At 43.1% G+C, this 24,469-nt stretch overlaps 1 protein-coding gene across 1 annotated transcript in view; it reads left to right on the top strand.

Moving 5' to 3' along the window:
- Window positions 1-421: 421 nt before the first annotated feature.
- TNFAIP8L3 (TNF alpha induced protein 8 like 3) overlaps window positions 422-24,469 on the top strand; it is a gene marked incomplete at its 3' end in the record, with an annotated part of 41,650 nt that continues 17,602 nt past the window's right edge. Inside the window, exon 1 of the mRNA XM_084268049.1 lies at window positions 422-476. Within this exon, the coding sequence (XP_084124175.1) occupies window positions 425-476 (52 nt within the window). The 5' untranslated portion in view covers window positions 422-424. The remainder of the gene's footprint in view (window positions 477-24,469) is intronic.

Raw genomic sequence — 24,469 nt, 5'->3', positions numbered from 1 at the left:
CGGGTCCCGGCAGCCACCCACCCCAGCCCGGCAGCCCCACGGACCCGTTTCCCCACAGCCGCATCCCCCGGAGGCCGCGGCCAACCCGAGGAGGCTGGGGAGATGCAGCCGGCTGCGAGACGAACTTGTGTAACAGGCTCGGGGAAGAAAACCGTTCCTCCGCCGCGCCCCCGCTCCCTCCTCCCCTCGCCGGAGCCCGCCCGTCTCCGCTCCTCCTTTGCAGCCAATGGCACTAAGCGAGGTGGCTGCATGTGGTGGCGCGGACCCAGCGCCCGGGCTGGGAGCAGAGGAGGAGGCAGCAGGCTCTGCTCGCCGTTCGCTCCCGGCTCCCGCTCCCCGGCTCCGGGCACTCCTCCTGCCAGAGGCGGCCAGCTGCGCGCCCCGGGCTGTCCCTCGGTCCCTCGCCCGCGCCGGTACCTGCAGCATGGACTCGGACTCCGGGGAGCTCAGCGAAGGCGAGCTGGTCTCACCCGCAGGTAAGGGGGGCTGCCGACTCACGGACCGGTGCCGCCTAGCCCCGCGCACGACGGGGCGGTGGGGGCGGCTGCGGGAAGGTAAGGGGGGGTCCCCGCTTCACGGCAGCGCCCGGGCAGGGCTGCCAGGGTCGGCGCTGAGGGGAGAGCCTCGCCGTCGCGCGGCCGGCGAGCGAGCCCTGGGCGGGAAGGCTGCGGCTGCCGCGCGCCTCGCCGGCGGTGCGAGGGGTAACCGGCTCCTCCGGGGCTGCTCAGGCAGAGACGCCCCGCGGGAGCGGCACGGCCCGGCCCCGGCTCCGCTCTGCCCCGGCTAAGGGGAGAGCTGAGCTGATCAGTTGCGCTTGGCCATGTCGTGACAGCCGGTTAAATTAGCGGTGTTGGCATGAACCTGAGGCACGGTGCTTTGTCTATCCAGGGGCTGCAAAGTTCTTCGGGTTTGGTTAGGGTGGTTTGGCTGTCACCCCCGGAGCAGGGCAGCGAGCCCCTGCGCAGAAGGGCAGGCTCCCCTCGGAGGCTGGCGTGCAGGGCCCGCGGCCGACAGCCTATTGTTTTCAAGTCTTAACTTGTCACCAACAAACACTGAAGCGCTGCTGTCTAGCTGCTCGCATAGTTCTTAGATGAGACAGAAGAAAAAAACATCATCTCCTGCCGTTTCCCAGTCTCCACATTCCTGTGTCCTACGCAAAACAAACGATGTGCCGTAATCAGGGGCTGTCCTGCACGAATTCTAAGTGTGGAGAGGCAACTTGTGTGAAATTCAGCACACTCGGAGGTCCGGTCGCTCCAGCAGCGCAGCACGCACCCCAGAGCCGGTCTGACAGAGCTGCCCTCAGTTCGGGACTGCCACCCCCTTCCCCACGCACAGCTCTGGGTTTCTAACTCACCTTCAGCCAGTGGTGGTACTACCCTGCCACCCGCGAAGTGGGCTGCAGCCGTGTCACACACGGCTGCCACCTGGACAGGCCCCAGGCGATGTGCACAGGGATGATGCTAGCTGCACAGGGACCTGCGTGACCTCAGTTTCCTGTGGTGCAAGGCACAGGCACCTTTTCTGAAGCCATTTAATTGGCATCAGATACAAGTAAGAATGATTGGAATCATGCCCAAAAGAATGCTAGGGATCAGAATAAACCCAAACAGAAAGTTACTGGGTTACGTTATGAGAACTTCAAGAAAAATCTTATCACTGTCCAGTTTAGACATGGCCTTTACCTCAACTGGCACTCCCCACCCCCCAAAAAAGAAAGGTTTTTAACACCAACCTATTTTAATGGCAACAGGGAAAAATGCCAGATATTTTGTATATTATAACCGTCCTGTTAATACAACAATAATGAACAATGGTAGGAGAGCGTAAGATAAATAGGAATTATCTTGTCAAGTCTCCCAGCCAAACAGGTCCTAAATCCAATTAAGTTCTGAATATTAGGGGGCTTAACTCTTGATATCTTACTTTGCATTTTCTTCCTTTAGATCTAAAGAATGAAATAAGCCTAGCAACAGGTCAGACAGCTCTTTATATTCAGAAGGCTCCATTAGGCTGAACTCACTAGCAAAGACCACAAACAGCTATAGTTCTTCATCCAAATATTCAACTTGTGGTCCGTACACTGCTTTACAAACACTATGTTTATAGACAAATTAATGTAATACAGCTCCTGCCAACAACTTACTCCTGTTCTGAACAGGATTTTCTTTTAAAGAAATTAAAAATAACTATACTTAGATATTGCCATAAGTGCTTTTTATGTCATCACTTGCTAGCTGCCAAGAGTTGATGTTCATCATTCTCCTCTCTTCTATTCTTTCTTTGTACTATGAGACAAGAAAAATCTGGTATTTTGACCATACGTGGCAGATGCCTCTGCAATAGAATAAACTTGGAATAGAATGAAAACTTGGTGGTTTTGTCTTAACCAGCTGCAATCATCTTTTCTGCACTACAGATTTACTTGCTGTTTGCATCCCCCATCCTATTCCAAAAAATACATTTTTTTCTAGATTTCATTTGGTCTTTTTTCTGTGTTCTGCCATATGTGTGGTGCAGCATCTCCCTGTACGTGGGTGGTCGTTGTGTAGTCACGCTGTCAGTCACTGGTGCAGGCACAGAAGCTGAGGGGTTATAGTGTAGGATTCAGTCATCACCTTATTCAGGTAGATGCCACGCCACAGAGATCCCAGGGACATTCTGCCTGCAGTTTAGAGGGCAAGCAGAGTGCCTCAGAGGAGCATCTGGGAGGAAGTCTTGGCTAATGTCAGCTTTTGAGCACTGATTTTAAAACAGCTAAGATTTTGTACTAAAAGTAACACAAGCTTGAATGTTTATCTTACTGTCTTCGTTATTGTCTTAGTGTCTTCACACTTCCAAGCTTGTAAAGCAATGACTTCATCTTATACAGCTGAAGCTCCTTGTAGCCATTGCCCACTTCTTTGGTTGATTGTTCAAGCCCAGCATGATACAGTTTATTACTAGGGCTCCACGATTCTAATGCAACACAGATGTTTAAAAACATAACCCATTATAAGGGTTTGTACTACTCCTGCAATACTTGCTCAACCTTCTGCTCTGTCTGTCCCAGCGGAGCAGCACCCCTGCCATTGCCGGGACTCGCACGGTGCGCACAGGACAGGAAGGTACCTTGTACGCCCCCACCATCTGCCGCACACGCTTGGCTGCTGAGAGCCAGCTGGAGTCTTACTCCGAGATCCCAGCAGCCTCATTTCCTTTAATAGCCCACTTAAAGCTGAGTCTCCAAGGAGGCAGAAGTATTTTTTCTGTATTTATTCTGAACACGTTGTCTTGATAGCATCTTCATATTCCTTTGGTGCAAACAAAAAGCCCCTTATATGCAAGCAGTGTAAGATGTTAGCTGTACTGAACCCCCTCCCCCCCCATCCAAACCCTAACAAAAACCATCACACCTCTGCACACAAAAACAACCAGCTCCACGGCCTTGGCTTCCACCAGTCTCCTCACACCCACCCATTACTGCTTCACATTGGAGTTGTCTGTATAGGCAAAAGGTTTGCGGTAAAAGAAGAAAGGTGAAAGAGTTCCTCATGAAAGAGAGCCCTATTAAGAGCAGTCAGCAGGTCTTGATGATTCTGAAAGATATATATATATATACATTTTAATGCAAGAGGAACAAGTTACATGCTTACTGGTGCTACCCCCAGTGATGCTTCTTGAGTTGTGCTGTACAAACAACTAGCCATGGTTCTTTTCTTGCCCTACAGATAAGCTGCTTGAGAACTGAAAAGGTAATCTTAAAATAGACCATTGTTCTGACTTTTTAATGCCCAGCTATTGAGAGGCTGGCTTTTCTGAAAGAAAATTCTTCAGTAGAGCGATCGACTACTTTTTCCCCAGGTCTTTCATAGGCAGCCGCCCACATGAAAGTATGATCCTCTGTGCCATCTTTCAGAGTAGCATTGCACAGAAATCCAGGTCATCTCCAACAGCAATCATTCTGCAGTTGATTTGGAGATTCTGCACATCAGAGAGAGGCGGCTGCATACCTTCATTTGGTGTGCCTCTTCCTAGGTTCCTTAGCTCAAACAGGCAGAAATTTGGCCACATAGGTTTTATGCAATATAGAGTCAAGACCCTACAAGCTTCTAATTCAGAACATAGATTTCCACGTTTATTTTAATGGAACTATCGGTTACACTATTAATATATGATAACTAGAGGTTCAGCTGCCTGTAAGCTCTTTGAAACAATGCAGACTATTTTTTATGAAGTTTAACATACCCTGGAGAATAAACTGGTGCTGGTCCCTTCTCTGGCTTTAAACTGGTGACAAGAAGTTATTTTTTTTTATACATTAACACTGTGGAGCTTACAGCTTTGTATGATGCTGGGGGAATAAATTGAAGACAACCTTATCACAGGCTTGTATCCATAACAGCAGTCTTACTGCCTTCAATAATCCCAAGATCTTGCCCTGCTAGTCCTGGCACAAAAATATTTATGCATTTAAAATTATTTGATGAGTTATGTGAACTTCAGACAATAAATAAGAACAACAGGTTTAAATATTACCCACTGTTGTAAAGCAGCCCTGACAGATATGAATATTTTTTTTCTGGAGCTGTAATATTATTTGATTTGCAATGCTTAGCAAATCATTTTTCCTGCAGATTATTTACCATGCTATGTGAACTGCCTGTACTTTTGTGATATTAATCTTTTAAGCCTGTTACATATTTTAATCACTGTTTTGCAGCGTTAAATGCCATTCAAGAGCTAATATTCTTGTAAATACAAAATTAATTAGAACGTACTGTAAGATATTTAGCTCAATTATTTGAGGCATCAGTAACACGTTTATGTGATACAAAGTGCAAATAGGCATTTTATAACTCTTTTTGCACTACCACAGTGGTCATTTGACCAACATTTATCATGACAAAAACTATACTTTGGCCCAGGGAATAATTATGTGTTTATTCAAAGAAGGTTTTGATTTAACAAAGCCTTGTCTTGACTCTACATAAAAAGGTTCAAGTCAGATATGCAACAATACCTATTGGACTTTAGACAAGCCAACAGAGATGGTAGATATCAGCATGTTGTAAGGATGGAAGCTTGAAAAAAAAAAAGATCTCAAAAAACTCTTTGGAGTGCAAGGTGCAGACTCTGCTGGATGCTCATGTAATGAAGTGCTTTCTAGCACCTGTCTAAAAGGGCTCCCCCTTCCCTCCTGCTGCAAAACAGGAAAAAAAAGCTCGTTGAAAAAGACAATAGACATGAACTAGCATGTCCTGGAAACCCACGCTTCAAACTCTTTACAGGGCATTTTGGACCGCTGCAAGCACGTGTCCCAAGGTTCCATGCCAAGACCAAGTGGGCAAGAGAGACACTTGAGGATGAGCAGGCAGAAAATGCCTGTAAGAGTAGCAGCTAGGGAGGGCACAGGAGCCAAGAGCCTGGCTGGGTGGATTTATTTTGCATCTCTCTACTGCTCCCTCCAGGAAACACCTGGGCTGCTGGCTTACAGAGACTCCTCTTTAGTACAGTGGCTGTCAGACTGGAAGCCTTGTCCAACCAAGGAAAAAATAGTAATAACCTTGAAAGGCAAAAAATATAACCATGCTGTGAAGGTAGTGAAGACTGTAAATAATCCACTTCTGTCAAGATGAATAGGCAATTTGGACAAGCAGAATAGAGAGTTTGGTTGAACAGGTCAGCTTGTTCAGGCTTCTGTTTTTTGAAATCATGATTCTAAGTTCATAGATAGGAACATGAAGCAATACCCTGCCACACAGCAATCATCAACCAAAGGCCTGGGAGAGGAGCAGGTTCCATTTGATGAGATATTTTGGTGATAGGAATGACCTATATGAGGCAACAAACGCATCTGCTCAAAAACCTCACACATCCAGTTTGAAGAAAGAAATCTTTTATCCTTTATTCTCATCTATACCAAAGACTAAGAAGTCATGGTAGGAACAGTAGGTTGCCTGATTTTGTTGGTAATGGAAGAACAAAGCTATAAACCCCAGGTAAAAAGGAAAGCAGCAGGCCAGCTAGATGAGACAGCTCAAGAAGATCTGGTCTGCCTGCAAAGCCTTTGGTATTTGCATTTTACCTACAGCAGCAGCCTTAGGGTGACAGGGTCTCCCAGGAAAGTAGAACTCTTAACTTTCTAAGAGCACTCACTATCTTTTCTAGTAAACTAAGCAGGACCCTGGCTGTGGGCCCAAGCAGTGGTACACAATCCTCTAAACTGTTTATCTATTAATATACTTCCTGGCACTGTTACAGCCCGTGCCAGATAGCCTCCACAAAATGCCCTGGCTCAAGACAGAGGATAACAGGGGCCAGTATGAATTAAACAACATTTGGAGTGGGGAGGGGGAGAAAAATCAGCTTGCATCCAGATGGCAACACAATGCACATACAACAGGTTCCACCTCAGTTTGTTTACAGTCATAGACCCTGTGGTCAGAGCAGGGTGCAGAGATTCTTCACTATTACCGTGACGGCTGGTGCACCACTCACAGCTGTCCATGCTGCTGGGCTGCTTGTGGGCCCCTCTCAGGGCAGCTGCCTTGGGCCAAGACATGAGTTTGGAGCTTTGCCCAATTCAACATGAGCTGTTGGCTGTTTGTCTGCCCAAATCTGTCAGCTGGATGATGGGAGAGCATCTTATAGTTGACAAGTCTAACTGAAGGAGACTGATGGGACACCGAGACTGATTTGTTGCAATTATTATGACTTTATACCCAAGACTCAAACTTCTTGAAAAGCCAAGATGAGCTCAGCCACTGGCTGGTGGCCAGTGATTTTTCTGCTCTTTAAGGCAGCCATCTTTAATGAAAACAGCTGAGAAAGAGCAAAAGTCCCTATGCTGGCCTTTCCAGAGGTCACTATTTCCTCCTTGGTAGGGACTTTGGTTTAAGTCAAGTTTTGTCAGTTGGTTCTGTCTAGCCTTCCTACAGAGGAACAGAGATCAGTCTCTCTGTACAGGTACAGGTCTTGGCTAACATGATGTAACAACAAACATAAAGCAGGAATACTGTTTCTATCTGTGATATAAAAACACTTCACCACAAAAACATTCCATTTGGTCTTCTTACTGGCACTAGTTTAAATGAAAGGTAATCTTCTGAAAGACAGATAGCAGAAATCAGCAGAATACCACACTACCACTAATGAGCATCTCATTTCTGGAGTTAACTTTGTTTCCCCAAGCAGCACGTGTTACAGGAAAAACTAAATTTTCTCTTTCTCTTTGAAGAAAGATATTAACACTATTATTGTGTCACTGTTTCCTTTCCAAATAGTTTTACATTTACTTTTAGAGCACATAGTTTACATGCTCAATCACTCACAGATGCAGATCAAACACAAGCAAGTTTCTTGGGACTTTCAAAGTGTTTTTTTTTTTAGTTCTGGTTTGTTTTTTAAGTAAGATAACTATCTTTCAGATGATTTTTCTAACAATGCCTTGGTGCCATATAGTGTTATGCCAGGTGAATGTATGTGTTTTTTGTTTAGTTGCATTTAATTTTAGCTTTCTATATTTTGCATCATTTCCCCTTCGCTCACAGAAGTCAGAAGGAAGCAGATTAGAGGTACCAAGAGTGACCTTCACATTCACTTCAAAGCAAGTTATACTTGATGTCTCATTACTTTAATAATCATCACTATTTTGACACATTGTTTCATTAGTGATCTTCACTGTTAAGAGAAATGTTTAGTAGTAGATGCAGAAATAACAATTCAGTCATGATGCACAGATACTGGATTTCTTAGAAAGTTGTAAAAAATCAGTGAGGAAAAATATTGACTTGGATTACAGATCTAGGAATGGGATAAAAAGTTCAAGGCTGAGTATCGGTAAAGATCACTTCCACACACTTTGTAGAGTACCCCGTTCTTACCAACTTAAACTAACCGGTGCCCTTTAAAATACCAGGCTCTATATAACTGAAAGAGGAAGTTTTTCTTCAGTGACTAAATCTAATCAGTATTCCATAAATCTAGTCTGTCCTCGGTTACGAAGCCTACCTGGCTTCTCTCTTCCCTGTATTTGCTTTTAAGAGCCTATTTCCATATCAATTCTTACAGGTTGGTCTCAGGTATTATCCTGCATAACAAGGAATGACATCACACTTTGTATCCTTGGGGTAGACATAGCCGAGACTTCACTCTCGCCTGTGCCCTGCCCTGGTCTCAAAACAGACAGAAAAACAAAATAGAAAAAACCCCATAAAACAAAAATTCAACCCCAGAAACACTCCAGACCAATATACTCATCCAAAACCATCACCACTGGCATTTCTCCACAAATCACTTCCCCCTACAGAAGTCATACAGAATTGATGGAAAGCCAAGAACAAATCATCTTAAGGACAGATGAATACCAGTGTACTCCATAATTCCATGAGTTAACTTTAAAATTTGGATTAAATCAGATGCCTGAGGGCTTAGAGCAGTCCCAATACTTACTTGTTAATCGGTCTCTGTTTAGCCTCCAGACCAAGGTCTCTCCTGTAGCTTGAGGCTGATTTCCAAATGCTGAACTAGGGTTCTTTTTAACTACTTGGTAACATTCACAAGCAAGTTGTGCTGATTTTAGGCAGTGCTCACTGTTTAAAAGTGTAGTTACAAGGAGCTAGAAGAATCCCCTTTCAGTGTTACGTTGCGACATGCAGCAGCTTGTGCTGGTAAAAATGGATGCTTTGGCTACATGAAGAACAATGAGTGGAACTGCACCCCAGGAGGACATGCAGAAATGCCTCATGCTTTGAAAAAAGACCAGCACATGCAGCGAGCAAGGAAGGTCATAAGCCCCCTTGCACCCTTCCTTTGACTACCACATGCTACTAAAGAGGCCAAATCCCTTGCAAGAACACAGATACCAAGACTTTGGCTATATTCTCCATCTTCTAACCTCTAGAATTCATTTCAATTCTTTCTCTTTTCACCCATCCTTACTTTTACACCTACAATTTTTTGCACTCCTCTTCCAGGTGCCCACACCTTTCTGGTATACAACTGATCTCATTTCCCCTGTGCCACAGCCTATATGATATTATTTTGCAAGCTTCAATTCTTCCAGTATTGATCTGATTCTTCTTCCTTAACTCAATTCTTCAAATATTCTTGGGTTTATGATTTCTGCTGCTACAGAAGCGAGTAAATGCTGTCAGGTTCTGTTTCATGAAAGGGAAAACTGAAGAGAGTAAGATACTGTCTTGCCTTTGTAATTGGAGGCATTAGAAAGAGATGTGCTTGCCAGAGGAACAAACCTGCCCCATCCAGCAAACAAATAATACAGACAATGGGCTTGCAGATGAGATCAGTGTCATCTAGATTAGTAAAGCATGTTGAGAACAGGAAAGTTAATTTGATTTTGAAATACTGAAACAGGTAGATACAATATTTGCCAGAAAGTGAGAGCACAGTACTGCCTCCACAGACAACAAGAGCCTCTCTGTTGTTTCCAGAGTGCATTCCTAAACACCTACTTGGAAAAACAGTATATCCTCATCCCTGTAAGATCAAATCATTGGGTTCGAATAGGAGCTCCAGGGGAGAATTGCATTTCTCTCCAGACAGAGCAGTCAGGGACTGTCGCTGATGGAGTGAGGTCAGAGTAGGATGCTGCTTCCTAGTGACATAGCTTAATTACAAGGAATAAAGGAAAATAGAGTGTAGCCCTTTTGCAAACTATCCCTATGAACCATGACAGGCAGATCTCCCCCAGCAAAGTTCACTAATATATTTCCTTAAAAGTTCTAATAACTTTAAATAAAGGTATTGTAAAAGAATTCACAGTTTGCATCTAGAAAGCAAGCAGAGCATTAAACAGCTGTGAAGAGGCAATCAATGTGAGAGATCCTTCTAGAAACTAAACTCTTCTTCACTTAGGACAAGAATGTTTCTTTCAATACTCTTCTGCCAATGAGACAAGAATGAGAGCACCGAAATACACCAAGGGAGGCTTTAGGGAAAGCACTTGAAGCAGGGGAATTGCCAAGAGGATGCAGGTTCCCCAAAACACCCACACAGTGCCTGCATCCACCTTTCTACCCCACCACTGAACTGGCTGAGCTGGATCAAACTCAAATCAGAGCCAAGTCTGCCCTTTGCACCCTTTGCCCTGACACCTGAGTTTTCTCTTCCAGCACCAGGGTGGCAAGAAACAGCACCCCCATTTTCCACCACAGCATCTGTCTGGATGCTAACCCCAAACGTCAAACCCACCTCATTTGTCCTCAGTCAACATCATCTTGTGTGCCATCTGCCAGAACACAAGAGGACATGCGGTCCTGCCCAGCAGATAGGGAGGGAGCCAGGGAGAGCACAGCTCTGCCCCAGCACAGCAGGAGTGACATGCTCATATTAGGTGATTTTTGCAGCCAAGATGTCTGTGCAGCCTCCCTATTCCCCAGAGCTATGCCTACGCGTGCCCGTCCGCGTACAGAAGATGAGTAACAGTTGCTCTCGCACTGCTTAGAGCTCTGTCTATTTACCTTTTGGAACTTCTCTAGAAAAATATTGCCTTAGCAACAGCTGAGCAGTATTAAGACAGAGACAAGCAATGTGTAGGAAGAGAATTTAGGGTGATGGCGGGGGGAACCATTATTCAGTGTTTTCCGTATTTTCATAGGAGAGAATTTAATTTCCTTGGAGTTACTGCAGTCAATGACAAGGAGACAGAAAGGTGCATGTGAAAAGACTTCTGGCTGAGCTCTGAAATAAAGTACAATGAGAATACACCAAATAACCAGTGCAGGCAACCACAGACGGAGAGGGGTTTTAATTATACGCTCATTATTGAAACAGCTTCTCTTTCTCCTCATAGCCACGCTTGATGGAAATTCAGCTAGCATGTGTGCCACTGTTAAACAACTACGTAAGAGCAAGGAAAGAAACAAACTATTCCAGACATTGAAACAGTAGTTACACTACTTAATAGGGATTGTCATTTAGGGACAGTTGATGCATATGTTTAGTCACTTCATCAATGACTAAAATACAAGTTCTGCCTGCTCTACAGAACATATGTTATTAGAGAGATTGTAAACAAGTCTTTAAATGAGTACTTAGCTTGCTTTTAAAGCAATGTGGCTTCTTTACCATTACAAAGTGATAAAAATACACATGATATCATAAAGCTCATAAAACTCACAGCAATTTTGTTACTCCAAGTTTTTCAGCTACCTACTTGAATTCATTTAGTCCGAAACTTGCCTTGGTCTAAATTGTTTGGGTTTTTTTTAAATACAAACAGCATATCACTGAGCATAGATAAGTATTTATACATATGTAAAGCAGAGAAAAATAATTTTCCATAAGTAAGGAAATGCTATATATAGAAGGAAAGCTAAATGCTTTCAAGTCATAGGCTTCCGTAGGTTCTTCAACATCATCCCTAGACAGGCAGAACCAGAACAATATAAAAGCACTTTTCTTCATGAGAATACACAGAACATCAGAACAGTAAGTAAAGAGAGTGGAGTTCTGCTGAATGGAAGTCATTATCCTGTTGGCCCATGTTTTCCACTCCAGTAACGATCATGCTGCCTTGTTACCTTAACCTACCGAAGCGTTCACATGCCCCATTCAAGGCTTTAAAGATAAGTTTTAAATATTTTTAACAAATACAAAGATCTGAGTAAGTCACAGAAGGTATAGGCTCTGTATCTCAAGAGGTAGAGTGTGAAATAATAGCCCTGAGGAAGACTGTTACTGGGTGGTTTTGTACCATCAGAACTGCATGCTGTTATTTGGGATGAATGAACTGCTGGAAAAGAAAAACTGCATCTTAAGTTTTTGCAACTCCCTCAGGCCTTGTGGGTAGTACACCTGGACTGTGCCAGGAGTTCTCTTATTAGGGATTTTCTGGTTAGTTTTTTGCATATCGCCAAGGGAATGTTAGATGGCTACAGCTAAAGGGTACAGGGAGGATACTCCTAAGATACACTCAGAACTTTGCCACGTGGGATGCTGACTGAGGGCTTGGGTAATCCGGAGCTGTTCTAACAGAGTATAGAGGCACAGATACACACAGAGTAACAGAAAGTGGCACCAGTTAAGCAGCTTCACGTGTTCATTTGGAAAAAGATGTACAGAAAACATTTGCATAAGGTTTTTCATGGGGTTTTTTCTGCTGTTTTCAGTTTTTCCATCATTAAATAGAAGTGACAGGATTCCTTTCTTAGTGTAACATCTCAGTAGCTATGTCCCAGTGATACCTTGCTCATATTAAGCCTGGACTTCCATATTAATGGCTTGTCCACCAATTTATTACATTGAAAAAAAGCTATCTGCCATATCTTAAAACAAACTTTGCCACTTCAGATTTCTGCTAAGTAACACCTTCCTGAATTTCAAAGCAAACAGGATTTGAAATTTAATGACACTGTAAAGAGACCAGTTTAATTTCTTTGTGCAGTGTCCCATATGATACCCTTTCAAAGATCTGATGGATGAAGTACTGGACTGACAGCAGGGTCTTAATCACAGCCTTAAGCAAGTATTTCAGCTGTGGCTATTTCTCCTCCCGCTCCTGGTCTGCTTTGTCTGTTTACCTTCGCTATTTTTAGGTCAGGAGTGTCATTCACTATGGGTTTGTGCAGTAAGAACATCAAGATGTTTTATTAAAAGCTAATAAACACTAATAGCAGTGCATTGCATGGTCACCACAAGTGCTTTATAAAGGTGTAAGAGAACTTTCATCCCTGAGAAAGAAGCCGCTCCTCTGCAGTTACCACATTATCTTAACTGTGACTATACATGAAAGACCATATTGGATGCGTGTAAGTCCTTCATAAAATGCTGCAGTGTGAGATGTAATTTATCTTCAAGCTTGACGTGGTCCTATTAAGCAGATAACTACAATTATATTTTTTTACTAAGCAGCACTACTGCAGGTAAGACAATAAAGGAATGTCACAAACAGAAGAAATTTATTTTAATACTTTAGCAATTCAGCTGAAGAGAACATGCTCCTGTTCCTCCCGCTTCCAATTCCATTCGCTTCCACTGCTGACCGTCTAGCTCTCTGGCAGTGAAAGCACATTTTGAATAAAAATAGAACCCACAATTTGAAACTATTGGGTGTTGCTTTGTTTTGCTTTTCCATTTAATACATAAGCCTTTGACTGAAATGAGGAAAGCCTTTCACCCAAAGAGAATTTACCAGAACAAAAGACGTTTGGCAGCATTAACGTGCTCGTGATTGCTGGCATATTTTCCAATACAAGTCTTTCAAAATACAGGGTGGGATCAAACACAAAAAGAGATCCTGATCAAGTGGTAGGATGCAGGCTTTCTTCCATGACTGAGATATACACACCATGGTCCAAGAGCACAGTCTCCCCAAGAAGCCCACTGAAAAGCACTCCCCACAGCAAAGTCACTATTTTCTTCATAACCTGAGTTTCAGTTCTTCCACATAAAATAGTCTGTGTGGACTTTATATACATGCATATATCATAGCCCACCTACATCATAGTCTTCTCAAGAGGCTGTTGGCTGCCAAGCTCACTTGTGTGCAGGCCAAGGAACATGGACATTTTCTGATCCTGTCTGTCAAGACTTTTCTGCAGCAAGCTGGCTGCCTAGGGTGTGAATTTGTGCTTCAAAACCATCTGCCCTCTGTTCCTTCAGCTTAGGCAATGCCTTAGCCGAAGGAATAATAAATCTTAAGGCAACAAGATCCAGTAACCTGGCACCAAATCTCCAGTTCTAGAAAGCCAGATGAAACCTGCCCCCAAATATAACCAAGGCAGATCCATCTGAGGCACAGCTGTTCATTACTAGAGCTGTGACAGCCACCTTGCCCATGGAACACAGGTTCAAGATTTACTAGCAAACAGCTGTATCTGATAACGCTGCTTTCCTTCTCTCACTCACAAAATCAGTTTGTCTGATCTAGAAGTGAGATCACTACAGGACAGTGTTTTACACACACATACTGGAAGTTTGTTAAAGTCAGTTAATGCGTCCAGGGGTCGATACCTGCTGGAGACAGAACAAGAAGCACTCAGTGTATTTTCAGCCAGGGAGATTGAGTCTGACATTAGGAAAGCTTTCTAAACATATGAGGTGCAAGCACTGCATTAAGCTGCAAAGGGATGTTGGTCTGAGAACAGATTAGACAAATATCTCTTCTAGCCTACTAGCCTTATCTCAGAGAAAGGAATGGATTAGATTATTGATAAAGTTTGTGCCTTCAACCTCATGTTTCTATGATACTGAAACAATACAGCAAATCAAAGCTTAGTTCGGTGATGTAAACAACAATGTTCTACACCAAACCAAGTTGTCAGCCTAACTTTGTCTTCTAGGTAAGCAGATAGAATGACCCTTGCCAAAACTCTGTCCTTAATTCCATTTCCAACACTGATAGTCTTTTTAGATAAAAGCTCCACTCTTTCTGGAGAGCATCCTTATTTCAGTTAATACCTGTGTAGATTGCCTAGATAGTCAAACAATCTTTGCTGCCTGCCACTTTAGAGCTTCTGAGCCTTGTTCATCCATCAGTACCTAATCACCAAGCTACAGGTGATAATTAACACAAACACTGATTTCCAAACTGTGGATGCAGGCAGGTCAATTGCAAGGGCTCATGAAGACAGAGCTGGGAAAGATTAGAGAACACCACCTGGGTATTCTTATCCTTCCTCTGCAGCAAGATGAAAAAACATAGATTTATGAAACCACAAGATCAGGCTGCATCTTATCAGGTCATGGTCACAGTCCATTCTCATCTCCCTAGATTCAGTTGAGATGAATCCCTCCCAGCACCACCTCGGGCAGTACCAATCCTCCCGTGCTGCTGCAGGCACTGCCCTGTAGACTGCAGGCTGCCTTCACTCTCTGGAAGCCCATGCTCCTCCACAAGCCAGGAGCAGCCACCTTCTGTGCCAGCTCGCTTTGAAAGCACAAAAAAGCCAGTCTAAGTCATCAGCAAACTCTACCTGGAGGTGGGTCAATAATATCATGTATTTACATATCATACAGCCACTGGCCATTATTGACACCGAGCATCAAATATCCTCCCCCTAAGTAATACTGAAATATAGCTGTCTCCTATAGCTGGCTGTAAATACAACTTATCTAATACCCACTGGAAGCACTTCACGGGTGTAAACTATACCTGGAAAAAGAGGAAGGTGGATTTCTGCTCAATTGAAAACACACCATCTACTCTTAGCCCACAGAGCAGTGACGTGTTGTGTTACAGCTTAAAAGCACAGCGAGGCCAGGAGGCAAATTAATACCAAGTGCAGTTGCTGAGGAGCAGATACACTGTCTGGCAAACCCAACAGTGTAATTTTATACAGTGAACATCTAGGGGTTTTTCATTTTCATCTTGTCATAACAGAGCCATATATAGCAAAAAGGAAAGAAAAAAAAAATGAAAGAGTCTTACAAAAGCAGAACTGTTCCTAAAGTGACCCAAGACAGACTAAACAGACCATCAACCTCAGGAATCCGATTTTTAACCAGAAAAAAAAAAAAAAAGGAATGTTAGAACCTATGAGTTACAGTTAGCCTTACTCCTTTCATCATAGTGCTACACACCAAGCATGGTCTTGCCTTCCCTTCACCTGGAAGCCAGCCTACAGGAGCAGCAAGTTGGGAACGTGCTAACAGAACGGTTTTCTTAAGTTTTATCACACAGGGGAGACAGGAAAGAATTATTTTTCCTCGTAGTGCTACAAAGTCACTGTGGGCTATGCAAGGAAAACACATCAGAGCAAATTTACTGAAATACAATGCATGAACGAGCCTGCTACAGAAAGCAGTTGGCATAATGTTCAGCTCTTCTGCTGCCAGAAATAAACTAATCAAGCCTTGATGACATTCATTTGAATATTAAAGGAGTTAAACATTCATCTACCTCTTAGATGAAAATAAAATACCTCAACAGAAAGCAGTTTAAGTACTGGAACAGTATTCCCAGGGACCATTTCCATGAGCACCATTTGAGCATAGAGCATGTACGTGCTTATACTGGTTAACCCAATAGCTCCCTCTCTTTTTTCAGGCTACTAATAAACCAAAATCTCTGCTTTATACAGCAAGCAAAAACCACACAACCTAATAAAAAAGGAATTCAGGTGCTGCCAAACTAGCCTTAATATTAAAGTCATAGAGTAAACTGGAGACCTTTAAATATGTAATCCAGCAGACAAGTTGATGCATTACTGCACATAGTGCCAGCACGCTTGACTCCTTGGTTCATACAGGTCTTTGCAGACCACTGTAAGTTCATGACTACAGAACTACAGCATCACGTTTTTATATGTTTGGAGTGGCTTCTTTCAGAGAAAAAATAAAAAAAATTAAAAATAGTAACTTGCACATGGAGTTGGATCCATTCTCAGTTTCATGAAGTACAATGCCACAGCAACCACCAAGAAAAACACGGTTCCACCAGGTCCTACAGCCACAGCAGCATGGAAGCAACACAAAACCCCTACACACACACTCCATAGCACCATGAAAGAGCTACTCACTTGCAGCAGGCCCCAGCAGGCTGCTCAGAACAGGCACCAAGGCAGCCCAAGGCTCCTTCCAGCCCAGCACACCTCTCACAACAGCACCCAAAGCATGTCATAACACCAGCACAAAAACTTCTTACAGACTCCAACAAGTCACAGCCCCACAACCTCCCAACTCAGAAGACACACCAGCAGCCAAGGAGCCACAGACCCACCTTGCAAGTCACGCTTCCCAGGGCCCAGCCATCCACAATTGCCACCTCCTTCTCCATACTCCCCTATAGTAGGTCACAGCCTTTCACAATTGCCTCTTCTTCTTCTTCTTTCTCCTCCTCTGGACTCCCCTGCAGTAGGTCACAGCCCTCCCCGCTCCTCTCCTCTGCTTGAAGCACAAGGCACAGGTGTCTGGAGGAGCCCCTGATGTGCTGATGAGGAGCACCTTGTGCCTCGGGCGAGGCAGCAGCAAAGCACTGTCGCCTCGAGCTCTCTTCCTGCTGCAGACAGGCTGGCAGGTTGCTGCCATGCAGCCTGGCACTGCTTTTCTCTGATGCATTTCCAATGATGGGCAGCAGTGCATCTTACATGCTAGAGGTGCGGACATGGGACTTCAGCCTCCTGGTAGGGGTTGTGACCCTCAGGTGATCCCTGAGACTATCAATACTTCCAGAGCCCTCCTTCCCCTCCAGCTGGGGCGTTCGAGCTCCGGAGGCCATGCAAATAAGCAGTGTCACCATGTGCATCTCCCACAACTGCACGTTCTGTGTCTCAGGCACACAGACTAAAATCTGACTTAGTGGTTCATGTTATTCTGAGCTGCTAACTCATTTTTATCCCCACTTTGGTACTTTGAAGTCTGCTGTGGAGTTTTTCCCTTTCAGACATTCCCGTGCTCAAAGAGCCAAATGTAACCAGGACTGCAGAGAGCAACCTTCCCTCCCTTCCAGAATAAAACCCAGCTCTGCAGTACTGACAATGCCATATGCAAGCAGCCATTGCAGAGTAGGACTACACAGCAAGGCATAAAAAGATTCTTCAAGTATTAAAGGAATTTGATTTTTAATTGGCCTTTCAGCTGTCAGACTGCTTTTGAAATGCTATTAATATTCTTGAAAATCAGTGACAGCATTGTTTGTCTCACAGTGTAAAATTGGTTAATATATGAAATAAGTGTCTTCAGAGCACAGTAAAGCAATTTAAATGCTCAAAATACTTTATTAGCATTATGAGGAAAGACATAATTACCAATTCTGCTCTGAATAAAATAAATTCTGTTTATCATTTAACACTGAAGGCTGACCTTGCAGTTTTACTTGGGTAAAACTCCCACCAAATGAGGAGATAGTGCTACACATAAATCATTATGTGGGAAGGGCGCAAGAAAATATTTTTCTAATGAAATGATAAGTTTTTTGGAGTAGCTAGGAGGTATTATCAGCTCTGTGGATCTTAACTGCTTAAGTACCAACTTGGACTGTGAAGATCACACTGCATGAGGTAGGCAAATGAAATTGTAAAACTCATTTACTGTCCCACTACCAGCTTAGCCTAGGTGGAAATTCTCAATCTGGAAAAGTTGTTATTTGGATCTTTCACATCCTTCCCCGTATCTTTCACGGTTGCTAAGAAACAGCAGCATTACAGTAGAGTAATCATTCCTACTCCATTCTAAATTGTCGTTAATTAGCCTATGTGTGAAGTGGGATTCCTAGCACGAGAAGGAAGAGATAAAGTTTAAAGGTACAAACCAATACACAACCAAAGACCTGAGGATTTCTTCCAAATCAAAATGTTCAATGGCAGAAAGCTTTGGAAAATTTGCATTTCCAGAATGTTTTATCATACTTGGGTAGAATAAAGGAATCATGATTAGCTGTGTCCCACAATCTCTCCTTTTGCAGACCTTAATGAAAATTCTCAGCTTGAGTGTGAAATCTGATGGGTACAAAGACAAAGATAACGTGATTGGATAAATTGGGGGGGAGGGGAAAAACCCAGAAAAGGAATTGTTCTCTGACGTGGGTAGCATATACAGCAGGAAGAGGTCTACAGCATAGGGGAAGGTGGGAAGTAAATATGTTTCTGAGGTTTTTTTCAGAAAATTTGAAATTATGCTTTTTATATGGAAATAAACAGAAGCTGCTACAAATTATTTGGGAATAAAAATGTTTAGATTACATAAATATTATTCTTTGTCTTCTGCATTTCTCATTTACCTGAATAGGTTTAAACATCATGGTCTTGAACAGAAATAAGTCCTGGCTTTGTCATTTGCCAGGGAATTTTCTCATTAGTGCCTTTGTTGTACGCAGCTGTAGTCAAAGGATTTTGTCATTTGATTTCCAAACATGAGTGAAAATTTGGTATTTCATTATGAAAGAACAATGAACAAGTGCCTGCTATTTGAAGCTCAGGACAGATCAGTCATTATCTTTCTAGCAAATTTGTGGTAGCAGTGATAGTACTTTTTAACCGAGATTGGGAATTTTAAATACCTCAGAAGCTGATTCCTGTGAAAGCTTTTTTTTTCCTCCTGTGCAGTTTTACGTGGAGAGGGTTTTCATGAATTCTGCTTGGAGAAGGGAAGAACAAGCTGCTTCCAAGTCTTTTCATTTTTCTTTTCCAAATAGGGATGCTACAGAAAGATCTTTCCAATTCAAATGCATTGGTCTTCCCAGTTCTCCCTGAGCAGGCTCTCTCAGACTACCTTGGGGCTAAGCGTTAGCATTGTACCAGGTGGATCTCTGCTCTGTCAGACAGCTCTCATTTCAGTGGCTATTTATAAGAGCCACCACGCTACGTAGCAATGGTTTATTAATCAGGGTATACTCTGCCACCCAAACCTAAAGGGCATTTGTGTTCAGAATACTTTGAGAGCTTTCAAACTATAAAAATGTAGGAAATATGTTTATAATGCTTATTTGTTAACTACATGTGTATAATTGTGTGTGTGTGTGTTGCTATTTCCAAACTGAGATTTAAAAGTTATTACTCCGATTATTTCTCAAGCCTCTATTTTCCTTCCTCTCTATAATGGTATAAAGACTGATGCATCTTGTAAGAAATCAATGATTATTTCATTTCACTACTGCTTGGGATGTCAGAGGGCTTTTAAGACGTATTGTAAATAAACAGCTTGACAGAGGCCACATTGGCTGCGCCCCAAAGGAGAGGCTACGATCATCTGTGGAGCAGCTAAGTGCTATTTTGGAAATGAGCTGAATAATGAACTGTTGTCCAAGGGGCAGCAGAAGGTTAAAGCCTACCATCAGGGTTGGGTGGAGCGCTGGCCTAGGGGAGGAAGACACACTGTACAGCCACAAGCACAGAGCAAAATGAATGGATTGTGTGGCACTGGGGTGTAAGGGCACTAAGGCTTTGCCTTCTCCCACTCATTCCTCAATCCATCCCAGTTCTGACTGTAAACTTCACACGGGTGAAAGAGAAGCCCACAACACAGCTCAGTACAAGGTTCAGATACTGCTAAGGGCTTGTGCTGGCCCTAAGCAATTTGAAGAGTTTTGCAGGGATTCTTTCCATGTCCCATCACCCCCAGATAACAGAGTATTGAGAAAAATCTTCAATGCTAACCATAAAGGATTATCCATGGCTGATCGTGGTTGGTAAGAGTTTTCCAGAAGCTTGCTGACTTGTGAGAATGCAGTCTTAAGAAGCATGGTGGATGTTCCACAAAAATCTGTTTAAGAGCATGTGTGGAAAGTAATAAATGTGTACTGTAGTGTGCCATTGCCCTTTGAATGTCACTGTGAAAACGTAGTGAGGTGTGGTATAATTCAAAGAGACAGTGAGTTTTGAGGCTGATTGTCAAATCTAATGCCTCGTTTGATTGTGAGGAGTGTTACCTGAGGGACCCACAGCCCTACCTGAGCCTAGATCAGTGGTTTTCAATTATCCTTGATGAGATGGAGTGGTGAAAAAAGCTAACTGTGGGTTTGAGCAGCTCGACTATAATAGAGACTCATCCACTGTCTTGTGAGCGCTCTTTGGCTACTGCCTCACAGGCTGCCGCTCTTCTGCCTTGCTCCTGAGGGCTTCTGGAGTAAGAACTGCATTCATGGGGAACACACAAGGCTCTGGTTGCCCATATAAAGTGTAAAGGGAAAACAGAGGTATTCTGCGCAGCCAGAAACCGCCCTCCCCCTGCCCAAGGCATGTCATCCACTACTTGAACGCTGTCAGTCTCAGCAAGAGCTACCAATGGATTGTCTCCCACACAGAGATGGTTGAAATGACCTAAAAGCATCAATTTATACAGTAGTCCTGTGCCCAGAAAACTTGAGGTCCCGAAACCTGCCTAAAGAAGCCTTTACTGAAAACAGTAGATAATTCTGTAAGTGTCAGCCCCCTAAGATCTGGTCACATGAAGCAGCATGACAGGGTAATTCCACTCCTCAGGAAGGAAAGCAGCCTGTGTGGAGCTGTGCCCCGCCTGCAAGCCCCAGCACCGTTGAACATTGTTTCAGGGAAGTTCTGATAAAGGCTGGTGGAGATGCGGATGCGTGACAAATGGATTTGGCTTCATGAATCCTCTGGCTAAAACTCCTACGGATGGCATGAGCGGCAATAGCCACTGTTACAGCATAGGAATTGTCGTGGCAGAAAGGGAGGAGCTGGCAGGACGTACAGACGCTAGGCAGGGACTGCATTCTTGCATTCCCAGTGGCACGCTCTGGCAGAGCTCTGTGCTCCAGTGTTTCAGCTTTCAAAAGGAGCTTTAGGAAAAAGGCTACGGAATAGCCCCTCGGTTTCCACTTGACAGAAAGCAGCAGTTCAGACCCACTAACTGTAGATCTTTTGAGAGAACAACCCTAGAAATGAAGCCGTGAAAGGCATAGCACAAAATAGGCTGCTGTTTCAACTGGCAACTGTGGAATATGCTTGTGTTGGGCTATTTCAGTCTTGTACAAGAATAATTCCATCATTCTAAATCATTTTTCCAAGTAACACAATCTGGTTTCATTTTCCAGCACTAATGGATGAGAAACCTTTATTTAAAACTTGTAATCGATCATCAGTAACAAGATGAACTGGTAACAGAGGGAAATAAATATGCCAGATACCCAAATGAGCTTGCTATCTACTCCAAAGTGCTGGAAAATATAATGAATTCTGATTAGTTCATTGAGTGGCAAACTCCCAACCCCAGCAGCAAAGGCGGGTGCTATCTGCTGTGAAGCAGACATACCCCTTTCACATAGAGCAAAGGGAACTCTGCAGCAACAATGACTATGGTCCACTATGGAAAGGCTGATCTGCCATGGAATAAACACTCCCTCCACAGCCTACTGCAGGGATTTTGCAGTATTTTCTTTCCTGTTGAAGATTACTCAATTTTCTTTGGTTGAGCATGCTTAGATAGTAAATATAAAATTCTAGACAATTGACTAGGTTTTCTTAGTTACATTTTTCACTGATGTCTTGGAAAAATCCAAGGGTTGCTCTAGTCTGTGTATGTCCACCCAGGTCTTACTTATCTAGGCTGAGTGCCAGGCTGTACTTTCTGTATGGTTTACCAAGGAAACTAACCTCTGGGGAGAGCTGTGAAAATTTTTTACTCTATTGAAAGATAGTACAAGTGCTATATAGCAGGTGAATGGTGTTGCATACCCCTGAATAGCATATGAACAGTGTTGCCCCTGTGTACACAACTGAGCTTCATGCACCACAAGTAGGAAAGGGAATGCTTCATGGTTTAGTGCATTTTCTTCTTTGGAACTTTCATTAAACTCTCTTTATGCCCTTGCTAATAAGTTAGGTCACAGATTTACATCTACCTCCTTGCACAACACAAACCCCATAAACACCACCATGGAAGTCAATGTTTTCTGCAGATTTTTTAGCACAGTCATTATCAAAGAACAGACAATAAAAACCTAAATGAGCCATCAGAAGCTACAAGCTTTGAAGCTCTGTATAACAACTGGTCCTAAATAAAAGCAAGAACTTGAGCATCACCAGCAGCAGTTATATGGACAAGAAAGAAACCTTTCATGTAGCGAGTACCTACAGAGAGACTCCTACTGATCACCACCAAATGAAAGGATACCAAAGAGGAGACGTGCGAGACTTCAGTTGTACAAGGTTAATACATTACCTACTTGAATCATGGAAAAACAGAGGAAAGAACACAGGCCACTGAAAAAGCCTGATTTAATTGGAAAGCATCACTCCCCTGGCTTCTTTAGTTATTGTTGGAAGCCATCCCAACTCTTTATATATTTAGAAGTGATATAATTCAACTCATAAATAATCTCTTAATAAGCAAGAGTTCTCTCAAAGTATGTGATTTAATCCTGCAGAGCTTGTGAGAATATTTTATAACCATGATAATTTTTCCATTATATGTTTTAGAAGTAGGGGACCCCAATAAATGCATTTGTTATCCTATGAAATGACAAAGGCTTTGGACAGGAGGTATTAAACGCTGAAACAATTTTTATTGTCAGTCCTGTGGTGTCACAGAGATGAAATTACATTATCATTAGGGAAATCTACATATGCATATGTGAGATTAGACCTGATTAGAAGGCAATCTTTACACTGCTGAAAGATCAGCAAAATCTAGAGGTGCTCTGTTGTCATTAACAATGAAAAATTTGTGAGAAAATGTAAAAATATACATACTTATGTATACATATGTGTGTATGCATATTTATACATACACAGACACACATGGGTGGGGTGTTTTTGTTTTGTTTGCTTATTTTTCCAAAAGGACACTGAGTCTACAAGAGCAAGGTCAGTGTCAGCTCTGTGAGCTTGAAGGGGAGCAGAGCTGGATTCCCTCCCACACCAGAGGAACAGCTCTCTTTTTCAGCCAAAACCTGTGCAGTGAAGCTGCAAATGGCAGCCACAGGAAGAAAGGGCTGTCTGACAAGCTGGGAGACTGATAGGAAATCATACACTATTTTATCAAAAATGTTAATGTTTTCCATCAAAATAGCTTAAAAGGATCATTTCCAGGTTATATTAATGCTAGGGATAGCCCATAATTCATTAATTTCCCTGTTCTCAGTTGCATAGGTAGATACAGCCATAATATTTGTCCAGCCTTAAGTCTCTTTAGGTCCAGAGTGATTATTGTTCTTCACTCAACCAATTAAAAATAAATCTGATGAGGGGAGCGCTCCCTCCCTTGGTAGGGAACTGCTCTGGTGGAGCTATACCAGCGCACACCAGAGGACTGAGCTTCTTATTTTAGAGAGAGCGAATAGTTTCAGAAGCTGGATCTGTACCTTGGGACAGGAGGCATAGGAAAGAGCAGAATTTCTTCTTGATTCGGGGGTTATGTTTTGCTATGACTTCAGGGCAAATTTCAGCCAGGCCCCGACTCATCCTTAGGATATTACTTGATATGGCTATTAAACATTAGATTGCATGAACAAGGTTACTGTAGCAGAGGCAAAAATTTAGGGCACATTTGGAAAATATGAGAGGAAGGAAAATAAAAAAAATCAAGATTTTTTTCCAATGTGGTTTCCCATGAAGCTCTGTTCAGTTTATTCCCAACATACCCTATAAACCGATAAAGCTATTTACATGAGTAAGTCGAAGCAGGGCTTGGCTGTGAAATCACTGGCTGTTAAGGAAGCGTGTTTTGATTAATTTCAACTCGCTTTGGGTTTAAAAAAAGTAACAAATAGTGCTGAAAACCAGCGAGGTGCCAAGGCTGGCAACTGGGAGTCCCCCGAGCCGCCAGCCATTCTAATCAGGGTACCACTGAAAAGCGCTGTTTCGAGAGCTGTTCTCTGGCAGCAGGCAAAGAAACGGCTTTTCATTCATTTTCTTCCCACTTCAGTGGGTTAGTCAGGACGAACCGAGTAGAATAGGCTCCTCATTGTACCTGTTCAAAGGGTAAGGGGGTTGTATTTTTACATGGAGGTGGCTTTGCTGGTGTAACTAACCTCTCGCCGTTAGTTAGGGCTTCAAAAGCTTAACCTTGCCCCACGTACTTACCACTTAGATCATTCAGTGCATTTCTGTACATCTCAGTTAGGGAAAGC

The sequence above is a fragment of the Gallinula chloropus genome, assembly GCF_964237585.1.
Source record: "Gallinula chloropus genome assembly, chromosome: 9".
In the NCBI taxonomy this organism is placed as follows: Eukaryota; Metazoa; Chordata; class Aves; order Gruiformes; family Rallidae; genus Gallinula; species Gallinula chloropus.
The sequence above is the reverse complement of the archived record's forward strand: the minus strand, read 5'-3'. Positions and strand labels throughout refer to the sequence as shown.